We start from the raw sequence: 12,380 nt of genomic DNA, 5'->3' as shown, positions 1-12,380 counted from the left end.
TTTATGCTACCTTTAGTAAGTGTATTGATTCTAATAAAACCCAACACTATTGGTTCTGTCTGAGTAGTAGTTGTTGTTGTTTTGAAACCCCTCGTCAGGAGTATAATATACTATCTCCCAACTGCTTCAAAGAGACAATCGGGAAAGGAAAGGGTACAGATTGGATCAAATAGGAAATAGGAGTATGTACCTTGGAAAATCATATAATTACCTCATGTGGAATTAGTTTCCCCCACGAATGATATAAATACTACTGTTGCTATGGATTTACTCACATCAGTGGCATATTTCTATTTGGGTCTTAGCAAAAAAAGGATTAGGTTATTTCGGTAAATATATTCAACCAACTCCAATTCTTTTACCTATTAACATCTTAGAATATTTCACAAAACCCCTATCACTTAGTTTTACTATTACTCTATTCCAAATCACGCGAGTAACCATTAGCCATTACTAAGAAATTTTCATATATTCATTGATTCGAAGTATTCTTGATTTGATTAGTTTTAATCGAATACACATCAATTCTTGAGCCCCGCTGTTATCTGCTACATTCAAATGAGGTTGTATCATATCATTTTTATCTGTTTTTTTATATAACAAAGGTCGAAGAAAAAAAAGAAATATTGTTTGTTCAAGAAAGAAACCCGCACCCGCTATTTTTTTACCCAAGGCCTATTTTACCCCGAAATCATGAATTGAGCTCGTTAGGCTTGTTCCATTATGGGGCCTAAGAATTTGGGTACGACCATGATGAATCTGTGGCATCCGGTAAGGGCCTTGACCAAAGTATAACTGATAAATACATGAAGGGAAGGTGTTAGCCGAAGTCTGGAAGGGGGGAAAAGACGTGTTACTAGAGGGAGGAAAATGTCCACTACGTTGCGGTGAGGAATGATGGTCATGATTATGTCCTTGCCAATTATGAGGAGGGGTGTTTCCCAATGAATGGATCCGATCTCGTGACATGTCACCAAGATATGTATGGTTTGACAGGGTGGCGAGAGTGGTGGGGTCGGATGTGGTGGATAGGTCTCATCCAATTTGTGATGGGCTTCAAGTTCTAATATACTTTAAGCAATAATGAATGTAGGAAATGTTTTGGTGAATATATGATGCTACAATATTGTACCTGTCCGCGAAACACCAGATAAGTTGTAAGACCAATCGTTGTTTGTTGACTTCAGTGTAGACGTTGCATAGTTTTCTGGAAGTATCTCGAAGGTATTGATAATATTCTAGAAAAAAAGGGCATTATTTCAAGTTTAACGGTGTTTAGGGGCATATGCATTGGCGCCTTTGTTGTTAACGAGAATATTATTGACTTATACCCATGCCTCGTGCGTGGGCAATGGATTATTGTTCAAGGACCCGGACAAGTAGGTCTTCGGACAGGGTTCTGTAAATCTATTGCAAAACATGTGTATCGATTTTTTCCCACAAATCATAGTTCGGGTTGGATTTTGTCAGAGGACTAGTGCTACCTTGTAGCTTCGTGAAGTTGGAAACTTTAACCCATGAAGAGTATGATTGGCAACGAGTTTTTAAAGACTTTTAACTTTTAGCTTTTAAAAATAAGTTTGAGTTAAACAAAAAGCTTTGTTCAGGAATACAAACCTATATTTTTAATTTAAACAAAAAACTCATAATCCAGAAACTATTTAAATTAGTTTTTTAAAGCTTTTAGAAACTTTCATTTTTTATGTCATTTTATAAATTTCAAAAGTTCAAAGTATTTTTAGCGTAACATTATACAAATAAAAATTATAAATTCAACTGCAAACTAATTTTACTAGACAAGCCTATATAATTTATTGTTAAAAATTTATTATAAGTATCCTTGTACCTAAGAAAAAAAAATATATGCGTGGTTATTTGTAATGTTTATTGGTATAACAAACAAAATAAATTTGAAGTTGACATTAAAGAAAATGATAAACTATCATTGAGATGAGATCTACATCTAAGATTCTAGAGTTAAAAAAAACAAACCGACAAAGAGCAAACTTTTTTAATCGTAAAATTGGTTCTTATGAACTTTTTAGCACAACTAAAATATCCAAAGGATCTAGTTGTTACACCCCCCTCCCCCCCAACTCGTTCAGGAGGCATTATGGGGTCTCCGGTCATAACGTGGACGAGATATAACGTGACTTTTGATTGGCTATTCTTTTTGTCACCTTTTGACTCAACAAATTAAAAAAATTACATTTTTTACCTATAAATACATAATATCTACCGTTTTCAATTCACACAATTCCCCTCTTTTTCTATTTTCTTTATAATTTTAAAACTTTTTAAAAAATAATTATGGATCATTTCGACTCGTCCGACGATGACGGTGACGATATATTCATCACTATGATGTATCAGTATTACAACAACGAGTTACTACAAGCAGAGCCAGCCCCTCTACCAAGACGTGTGATGTTAAATAGAAATCGTGAGGAAGGACACGAACGTCTAAATCACGATTACTTTGCGGATAATTGTGTATACGGGTCGAAAGAATTCAAAAGAAGATTTCGTTTGAATAGGAATGTGTTCCTACGGATCGCCAATGTCTTGGAAAGCCGGTATCGTTTCTTTAATTTTAATGCATATTTACTATATTTTTATACAAACTAAATACAAATTTACTACGTTTCTATTACTAATGTACTATATTTTTATAACATAATTAATATATGTTTAGGTATACATTTTTCCAATTGAGATATGATGCTAGAGGTAAAGAAAATGATTCACAAAGTTACAGAAATGTTTTGTGGCCATTCGTTTGATGGCTATGGGGGAGTCACCCAACACCATGGAAGATTATATGAGAATGTCTGAAAGAACTGCACGGGAAAGTTTGTATAGATTTTCAAAAGGTGTTGTGGAAACATTCGTAGACATATATTTGGGAAAACCTTCGTTGCATGATACGCAAGAATTGTATGCAGCACATGAAGAAAGACATGGCTTTCTGGGAATGATTGGAAGCATTGATTGCACGCACTGGAAATGGAAAAATTGTCCAGTAGCATGGAAAGGGCAATATGCAAGCGGTCATCATGGTTCGCCTTCGTTGTTTGTAGTGGCTGTTGTTTCCCAAGATTTATGGATTTGGCATGCAATTTCGGGGTTTCGGGTTCCAACAACGGCTTTAATATTCGACGATATGTTGAATAGAAAGGCCTCGGATGCTCTTTTCACAGTGAATGGAAACGAATACAAGTTTGGGTATTATCTTACGGATGGAATATATCTTTCGTATTTCACATTCGTGAAGGCAGTTCGACACCCGGATGAAGAAAGAGATAATGTAACGTCCCAAAAATTAAGACCAAAAATTTCATTTTAATAATAGTAAAACCATCATCCAAAACGTGTTTGTAAAACCATAAAATAAAATCAGAGTATGTTAATAATCATCCAAGTACATCAAATTACAAAATGTGGAACAACGTGGCGTGTGCGATGCGATCATCCCGAGCCCTTTCCTTCGATCCGGAAGTACCTGAAACATAAACTGAAAACCGTAAGCACTAAGCTTACTGAGTTTCTCCAAAATACCTCATACCATACATAACAAACATACAATGGGCCATGCCCAACAACCATCGGGCCCCACCCAGCATCGAGCTCCACTCGGAACAGATATGTCAATTATATGAGATGGGCCCCGCCTCATCACATTCATCAGGCCCCGCCCGGTATACATATAGACACATAAAACACATGCAAGAATCACTAAGACAAATAGCATACAGTACACTAATCAGGCCCCAGATGGCATCGGGCCCCACCCGGTATAAATATCACATACTAAACATGCAGAAATCATACGGACAACTAGCATCCTAATGATAATAAATTATGGGTCGGCATTGGTTCCTTTGACCCACTAAACGGTGAGAGGAGAGTCACCTTAACTGCTAAAAATCAGATAACTGCTCGGAATGTTGATCCGAAAAATCCCCGCGCTAATCAATCACATAAAACCCCAATTAATTAGGCCATAAACCATAACTAGGAATCTCATTCGTATGTCCAACTCCCAGGGTGAAAGACCATTTTACCATTTCCTCACTTGGCCCGGCTAATCCAAACCAAAAACCCTAAATGGCCCAAGGCCCAAAATCGATCCAATGGGCTTCTGAGAGAACGCCTGGCGTCCACTGAATGGCGCCTCACGTCCGGACGCCCAACGTTCTAACCCAAACGCCTGGCGTAACTACAGAATCCCAAATCCTTAACCAATGTCTTGATGGCTTAAGACCTAACGTTCAAACTTCAGATCCAAAGGCAAAAGAACGTCTAAAGTCATAAAGTTGCAACCTTTATGACTTTGCATGGCTACAAAGAGCCCAACACCAAAATCTAACTTAAATCACACTCTAAAGTTCCAAAACTCTTGCATGGAAGAGTATCAAGGTCCAAGCTTGCATTTTTATGATTCTAAACCCTCCAAAATACTTGAAAGGACAGCCCAAACCTCTGGAGCATCCAAAACTCAAAAACGTCATGTTCTTGGGACCAAAAAGAACGTAAAACTACACGTAAGCAAGAGTCCAGATCCAAGATGCCAAGAGTGTTCTGAACTTTATACCTCCAAAAGGTGCTCCAAGATGCCAAGAGTCCAGATCCAAAGGCTAGAGAGCAACACCAACACTCCAAAGATCTTTCCTTCTCCACCAAGAACACTAAAATGATACCAAAATGTTACTCCAAGGCTTCAAAACACTCACACACTTAGGGTTTTGAAAGGAGGGTTATATGGGATGGAGGTTGGAGATAAGAAACGTTTTAAGGCTGTAAGGGTCAAAATTTTGTAATTAGTCGAAGTGTATTTTGCACTCTTCGAATATTTTGTAATCTATTTTACTAAGGCGCTTTTATTCGAAGCTTAAGTGTCTATGCCTTAGTATATTTTTTGTACGCATTCTGTTCCCTATAAATAGGGCTATTTACTAGAGTTAGATAAGAGTTTTTACAGACCTGTCTTTGTACTCTGTAAACATTCGAAAGCGTAATAGAGCTGATACAAGATCATATTTACATCCGTTGTTCAATCTCGCATTCTTACTTGATTTTATACTCTGATTCATTTTATACTCGATTCATTGATTCATCAATTGGTATCAGAGCAGGAATCACATCTGTGATCTGATTTTCACCTATTCAAAAAGTTTTTGAATCAACTTTTTTGGTTCAAAAGTTTCCGCACATTTTGATAGTGAAAAATTTGTCTAGATTTTAGTTTGTGATTCGATTCTGCATTGGAATTGTTGAATCGAGTGTTCTTCTTGAAATTCCGATTTGATTCAACTAGTTTGTTTTCAAATTTCCAAATTTTCTTCAAAATTTTCAAAATCATCTTCCGTACAACAATGGCGAGCTTCAATCTCAATTCAATGACCTCGTTTTCTCATCTGTTAGGATCATCGACCAAAATTCCAATGCTAATCCCTGAATATTATGATCAGTGGGCTGATCGTATGCACGATTATCTGAATGGTCTTGATGAAGAATTATGGTCATGTATCACTGGAAATGTCAATGTTCCAGTGAATGTTCAAGCAATTGGATCATGTTCTGCAAGTTCTGGTGTTGAAAATCAAACTGATCGTCTGAAGAAACTGGAGAAGAGATGTATGAGGGAATTGCGAGGAGCTTTACCTCCAGTTGTGTACAATTTCGTAAGGAGTTGTACAACTGCTAAGGAGATCTGGAACAATCTGAAAGATAAGTTTCAAGGAAGTGAGAAGACGAAAATCAATTCAGTCAAACAGTGTTTGGTCGAGCTGAAAGATTTCAGACAAAAAGAAGGTGAAACAATTGATGAATTACAGATAACGAATATTATGTGTGATAGGGATACTTTATCAAATGAAGTCAAACTTTTACTAGCACAAAGAAACATATACTGTAATTCTGCTAAGAGACTTACGGCAAATTAACTGATTTACATCATTCATGTGAAATAAGTAAAGAGCAACATAGAAAATTACTACATTTTCTAGCATACGAAAGAGCTAAGGTAGATAATATTTTGTATGATTGTGAGAAGATAATAGCTGAATTTAACAAAGTTCCTGATGACAGATATATATATATATGGAATTGTCAAAATTGATAAATGTCTTGATACGAATGAATTAGTTAACATAGTGAATGATAGTTTGACTAAATCTGAACAAATTCAAATTTTGAAAAAGACTGAGAATTCAACATCTGATTCTCAATCTAATTTTTCCGATATTGAAGATAATTCTAACAATATGAGTGAAATTAGTGATCTTGAGGATGTTGATTGTTCCCAGTTGTCTATTGTTAATGTTGCATCAACATTTAAAAGGAAAGAAAAAGTTAAGGACTTGATGGTTACGAAAGAAACTGATATACCCTCAACTTCGAAAGTTTATGATTTGGACTTCGTGGATATCAGAGATAGTCAAACTGATGATAGCGATGATGAAATGAAGAGAAAATTTCGAATAAAAATAAATCTTCAAAGGAAGAAGAAATTCCTCGAATTGTGGTTGATCAAGTGTATGGTGATACACAAAAGTTCAAAAAAGTAATGAAGGAACAAGGTGTTCACTATCTTGAAACGAATACTGTGGTTTATCCAAATTTCAAGTGTACAGATGATGTCATTTTTCCAAATCAAGTATTCGTAACTACTGGAAATGTTGAGAATATCAAACCAGAATTAAAGAAGTTAGTTGAAGAAGATAATTTGAAAACAACTGATGAAGGTTTCTTTGCAAATCAAAGCACAGTTGAAAACAATCTAACAAAGAATTTGTATGTTTTTCAACGTCAAAAACCACAAAGAAAATGGGTGGAAAAATTAAAAATTGAAAAAGAGATTTCAAAACAAGTTGTAATGGAAAATGAAAATGTTGTCAAATTAACTCCAAGGAATTCAAAGATCAAATTGACAAATTTTCGAAGGAAAATAACATTTCAAAAAGACATGCTAGGAAGAAAATATATTGGCAGATTATTGAGTCTCAAAAGATGTCAGATGAAATGACAAAAACAGATTCAACAACTTTTTCAAACAAAAAGAAAAATCCCGCTCAAACAAATAAATACTTGTCTGAATCACAATCACCCAAAAATGTTTTCAAAGCTAAAAATTCCTCTTTTTCAACAAATAATCAACCTTCATCACAATCAAATCATTCAAGGTCTGAAGTGAATAAACAACCAAAGTTTTCGAAAGTTTCAGAAACTAATCTTCCAAGAAAATTTTCAAATAAATCAAAGACAACTCAAAAATTCTCTCAACGTCAACATTTTAAATCAACTGTTGATACATCTTATGCTCAATCTTTTCTAACCAATCCAAAAGTTGATTTTGTTCCTCAAAAGCCAAATTTTCCTAATCATACGAAGAAACAAACTTTGAAAATTTCACATGAAAAAGGGATAACTTCAAGGAAGAACATTGATCATTGGCTTGAAGGCAAAGGAAAAATGTATCAGTCGAGTACATTTTCAAAGGAGCAAATTCACGAAGCCTATGAGAAGTATGTGAATACTTCATCAAACGGCAGTTCATCTTCTAAGGATTCGAACATATCAGTCAAAGCATGGAAACCAGTAATGAAAGCAAAGAATGTACAATCACAAACTCAGAATACGAAGGGTAATGTCAGTAAACATCCGAAACCATCAAAATCTTATGTTTTGGTTCCTATAAATGATGATGTGAACTTAATTGATAGTCTCAAAACCAAATTTTGTGATTGGGTTAAAAGTTCTGCATTACATTCGAAATTGAAGTCTAATTTTCAAGGACCCAAAAAGCCTTGGGTACCTAAATTTTTCCACTGATTGTAGGTACTATGTGACGAGCAATATGATAATAAATGGTACATTGATAATGGTTGCTCTCGTCACATGACTGGGAAGAAGGAGAATTTACGTGATTTTCGAAGCCTAAACAATGTTGGAGTAGTGAAGTTTGGTAACAATAAAAAATGTCAAGTCAAAGGATATGGGAAGATCACGAACGGACAATTCACAGTGAATCGTGTTGCTTATGTTGAAGGTCTTCAACATAACTTGATAAGTGTTTCACAACTTGTTGTGGGCACTGGCAATTAAGTTCTTTTTAATGAAGAAGGAAGCATTATTTCGAATGTCAACACTAAAGAAGTTTTGCTTAAATAAAAAAGGAAAGGTGACATGTTCACTTTGGACATCAATCTGATAGTAGGCAAACATGTTATATGTCTTCTTTAGAAAGCTTCATCAGACTTAAGTTGGCTTTGGCATTGACGACTTTCTCATCTAAACTTTCGAAACATTAACAAACTTTTTAAACAATATCTGGTAAGAGGTTTACCTGTGCTTAAATTTGATAATGATTCTTTATGTGCAGCTTGTGAAGTTGGCAAGCAACATAAACAAGGTCATCCGATTACGATATATTCGAAAATTGTTGCACCTCTGGAGCTCTTACATATTGATTTGTGTGGTCCATCAACAGTTTCAACACTCAACAAGAAACGGTACATTTTAGTAATTGTTGATGACTTTTCAAGATTTACGTGGGTTTATTTTCTCAGGCTTAAATCCGAAGTTGCACAAATCATGATTGACTTTATCAAAAAGATGGAAACAACATTGAAGAGGATTGTTCGAAAAATTAAGAGTGATCATGGAACTGAATTTAAGAACAATGTTCTTGATTCATTTTTGGTGGACAAAGGGATTTCGCATAATTTTTCATCTCTATACACACCACAACAAATTGGTGTAGTTGAACGAAGAAATAGATCTCTATGCGAAGCAGCAAGGACTATGCTGGCATATGCGAATCTTCCACAATACCTTTGGGCTGAAGCAGTATCCACCGCATGCTTTACTCAAAACAGATCTTTCATCCATCGTCGTTTTAACATCACTCCATATGAAATTCTCAACAATCGAAAACCTAACGTCAAATTTTTCCATGTTTTCGGATGCAGGTGCTTCATTATGAATCTCAAGGATAATCTTACAAAATTTCAAGCTAAAGCAGATGAAGGGATTTTCTTGGGATATTCATATAATTCAGTTGCATATCGTGTGTTGAACAAAAAGAACACGAAAAGTTGAAGAAACTTTTAATCTTACATTCGATGATTACTATATTAAACAAACTGAAACGCATTTTGAAAATCATCCTATTCTAAAAGAAATACAAGATGAATCTGAACCTTCACAAACATTGGATATTGATTATGATTTAATTTTTGGTATTTCAGATCATGCTGTTGATGCTGAAATTAATGCAAAAGATAATCATCTCTCTGAATTAACGAAGTTTACTGATGATTCAACATCCACTTCTCAAGAAATAGGCGAAAGTATGCAAAATAATCCAGTGGAGGGGGAGCACTTGGATTCGAACACTCTAGTTGAGGGGGAACATTCTTTCGAGGGGGAGAATGAGAGATTGTATGCTGATGTTGAGGGGGAGCATTTAGAAAACATTGAGAATAATAATGATTTTGATGATGTTTGTTCGATTGCAGGTTCAGAGAATGATGATTTATACGAAGATGCACCTTTGGAATTTGATCCAGCTTATCTGCCAATGGAAAAGTGGACAAGAGATCATCCGAAGGATCAAGCAATTGGGAATCCACAAGAGGGTGTTTTAACAAGAGCTCAAATTCGTGCAAAGAATGAGGTATTGAATACTCATCAAGAATTTTGCATGTTTAATGTTTTCATCTCTAAAATTGAACCAAAAAGAGTTAAGGTTGCAATGGAACACTCAGATTGGGTTGTTGCGATGCAATCTGAATTGTCTGAATTTGAAAGAAACAAGGTTTGGAGATTAATTCCTAAACCTGAAAATGTTTCGATTGTCGGGTTAAAATGGATTTTCAAAAACAAAACCGACAAAAATGGAAATATCGTTCGAAACAAAGCCAGACTTGTTGTTAAAGGATATTCACAACAAGAAGGTATTGACTATGAAGAAACTTTTGCCCCTGTCGCAAGACTCGAGGTTGTTCGTATATTTCTGGCTTATGCATCTCACAAAGACTTTGATGTTTATCAAATGGACGTGATGTGTGCATTTTTAAATGGAGAGCTTGAAGAAACAGTTTACGTCGAACAACCCCCAGGTTTTATTAACCAAGAACATCCTGATCATGTTTATATTTTAGATAAGGCAGTTTATGGTTTAAAACAAGCACCACGAGCATGGTATGCAACTCTTACTTCATTTTTGAAGCAGTCTAACTTTAAACAAGGATCTGTTGACCCCACATTATTTCGAAAGAAAGTTGGGAATCATCTCATGCTTGTTCAAATTTATGTTGATGATATTATTTTTGGCTCAACTGACCCTGCCTTGTCTAGAGAATTCGAAGATCTGATGAAAAGTAAGTTCGAAATGAGCATGATGGAAAAAATCAATAATTTTCTTGGACTGAATATTCGTTAAAGCAGAGAAGGAATTTTTATTAATCAAGAAAAATATACGAAGAATCTGCTAGAGAAGTTTGGATTAACAAATAGCACAAAGTTACGAGTTCCTATGGCAACTGGCATAAAGTTGACACCTTCGTTAGATAAACCTGCAGTTGACCTAACTCTTTACAGGAGCATGATTGGTTCATTACTTTATCTAACAGCAAGTAGACCTGATATCATGTTCTCTATGTGTAATTGTGCTAGGTATCAGTCAAATCCACGAGAACCACATCTCACTGCTGTGAAGAATATCTTTCGTTATCTTAAAGGAACAATTTCGTTAGGATTGTTGTATCCTTCGAAAATTGGGTTCTTTGTACAAGCGTATTCGGATGCAGACTTGGGTGGTTGTAATCTTGATAGAAAAAGCACAAGTGGCTGATGTCAATTTCTCGATGGCAAATTGGTGAGCTGGCAGTCGAAAAAGCAAACATGTGTATCAATTTCAACAGCTGAAGCAGAATATGTGGCTGCTGCTACTTGCACATCACAAATTATATGGATTCAAAGTCAATTGCGTGATTATGCAATTAATATGAAAAAGATTACATTATATTGTGATTCTCAAAGTGCAATAAGAATTTGTCATAATCCTGTGCAGCATTCGAAGACTAAACATATAGCTCTTCGTTATCATTTCATCAAGGATCACGTGGAGGATGGAAATATTGAAGTGTATTTTGTGAAAACAATTGATCAGTTAGCTAAAATTTTCACGAAACCTTTAGATGAAAAATCCTTTGTAAAAATTTTAGAAGGACTTGGAATGATCGATGGAAATTCTGTTCCATGCGAAAAAGGAGAATGATGGTTGACCAGGAATGATTCAGAGGCGCTGAATAAAAGACAATGCAAGGTCATTCAGCGTTCAGAGGTTACTGTTCATAGTCAACGCTTCGACCCCTTCGAATTCGTAGATTTATCATTTTTCAAGGGTTGATAAAATTTCGTCTATTTGAAACAAGTACATTTCGTTTGTCATTTTATTTTCGAAAAATTAAAAATCCAAAAAGATTTTCGTTTGTTTTGTCATTTAATTTTCGAAAAATTAAAAATACAAAAAGATTTTCGTTCGTTTTGTCATTTAATTTTCGAAAAATTAAAAATCCAAAAAGATTTTCTTTTATTTTGTCTTAATTTTCGAAAAATCAAAAACATCAAAAAGATTTTCTCTTTATTTCATTCTTTATTTTCGAAAAATCAAAACAACAAAAATATATTGTTTCTTATTTCTTTTTAGTACTTTGTTGCAGATATTCATGATGATAAACAGTGGATAATGCTTGCAGTACTAGGGTCAGGTAAATTTATATTACGAATCTTTAAATTTTTGAACTAGTTAAGTTGTCCCTAGAAGCATGCTGCTGCATGTTGTCCAAAGCCTCCAATGACTCAATGTGTGTGTACGAAAGCCCTAATGAAATATTTCATACGGAAATTTCTTCCAAATCAGGCTTGTATTCACATTAGTCTCCTGAGCTACTTGACTCTTCTCACAATGAGTTAAGAGTTTATTGTTTTGTCCAAATATAACAGAGGTACATTCCATGTCTTTTATCCATCTTTTTCATCCAAAAAGTTCTTACACGATCACACACGAAGACATATGTCCGAGAGGTCTCTGAACACACCACTCGAGACTTAGACATATCAAAAATCTGTGTTCATGATCTGACATCATGAGACTGTGATGAAGGTGAAACCCAATAATCTAAACTTTTAAGGAATTGACGGGGAACTTTGTTCCAGATTTTCATGAAACCTTTGTTTCGGTACCCACATTCGAAACTCAAAATCATATTCTGTTCATATGAGTGGTCTTGATCAAACATTCGAAACCCATGATGTTTGTTACCCAACAAGATCCAGCACAAATTTTTTTTCTCGTGAATATGCTTTCCGTG

The 12,380-nt window shown here is 35.0% G+C and overlaps 1 protein-coding gene across 1 annotated transcript; it reads left to right on the top strand.

The window, feature by feature from the left end:
* Window positions 1–2,788: 2,788 nt before the first annotated feature.
* LOC145127322 (uncharacterized) lies at window positions 2,789–11,756 on the top strand. Its single transcript, XM_079062538.1, has 2 exons — window positions 2,789–3,307; window positions 11,730–11,756. Exons 1-2 carry the CDS (start codon window positions 2,789–2,791, stop codon window positions 11,754–11,756), a joined length of 546 nt encoding a protein of 181 aa, XP_078918664.1.
* Window positions 11,757–12,380: the final 624 nt, after the last annotated feature.

Source organism: Lactuca virosa, chromosome 7, assembly GCF_052849685.1.
Source record: "Lactuca virosa cultivar CGN04683 chromosome 7, Lactuca_virosa_CGN04683_v6, whole genome shotgun sequence".
Lineage (NCBI taxonomy): Eukaryota > Viridiplantae > Streptophyta > Magnoliopsida > Asterales > Asteraceae > Lactuca > Lactuca virosa.
Note: the sequence above shows the minus strand (reverse complement) of the source record. Positions and strands in the feature narration are given on the sequence as shown.

Coding starts and splice junctions, on each gene's coding strand:
- LOC145127322 (XM_079062538.1), top strand. CDS start 2,789: ATGGGGGAGTCACCCAACACCATGGAAGATTATATGAGAATGTCTGAA. Junction 3,308..11,729: donor CGGATGAAGAAAGAGATAAT/GTAACGTCCCAA, acceptor ACTTTGTTGCAG/ATATTCATGATGATAAACAG.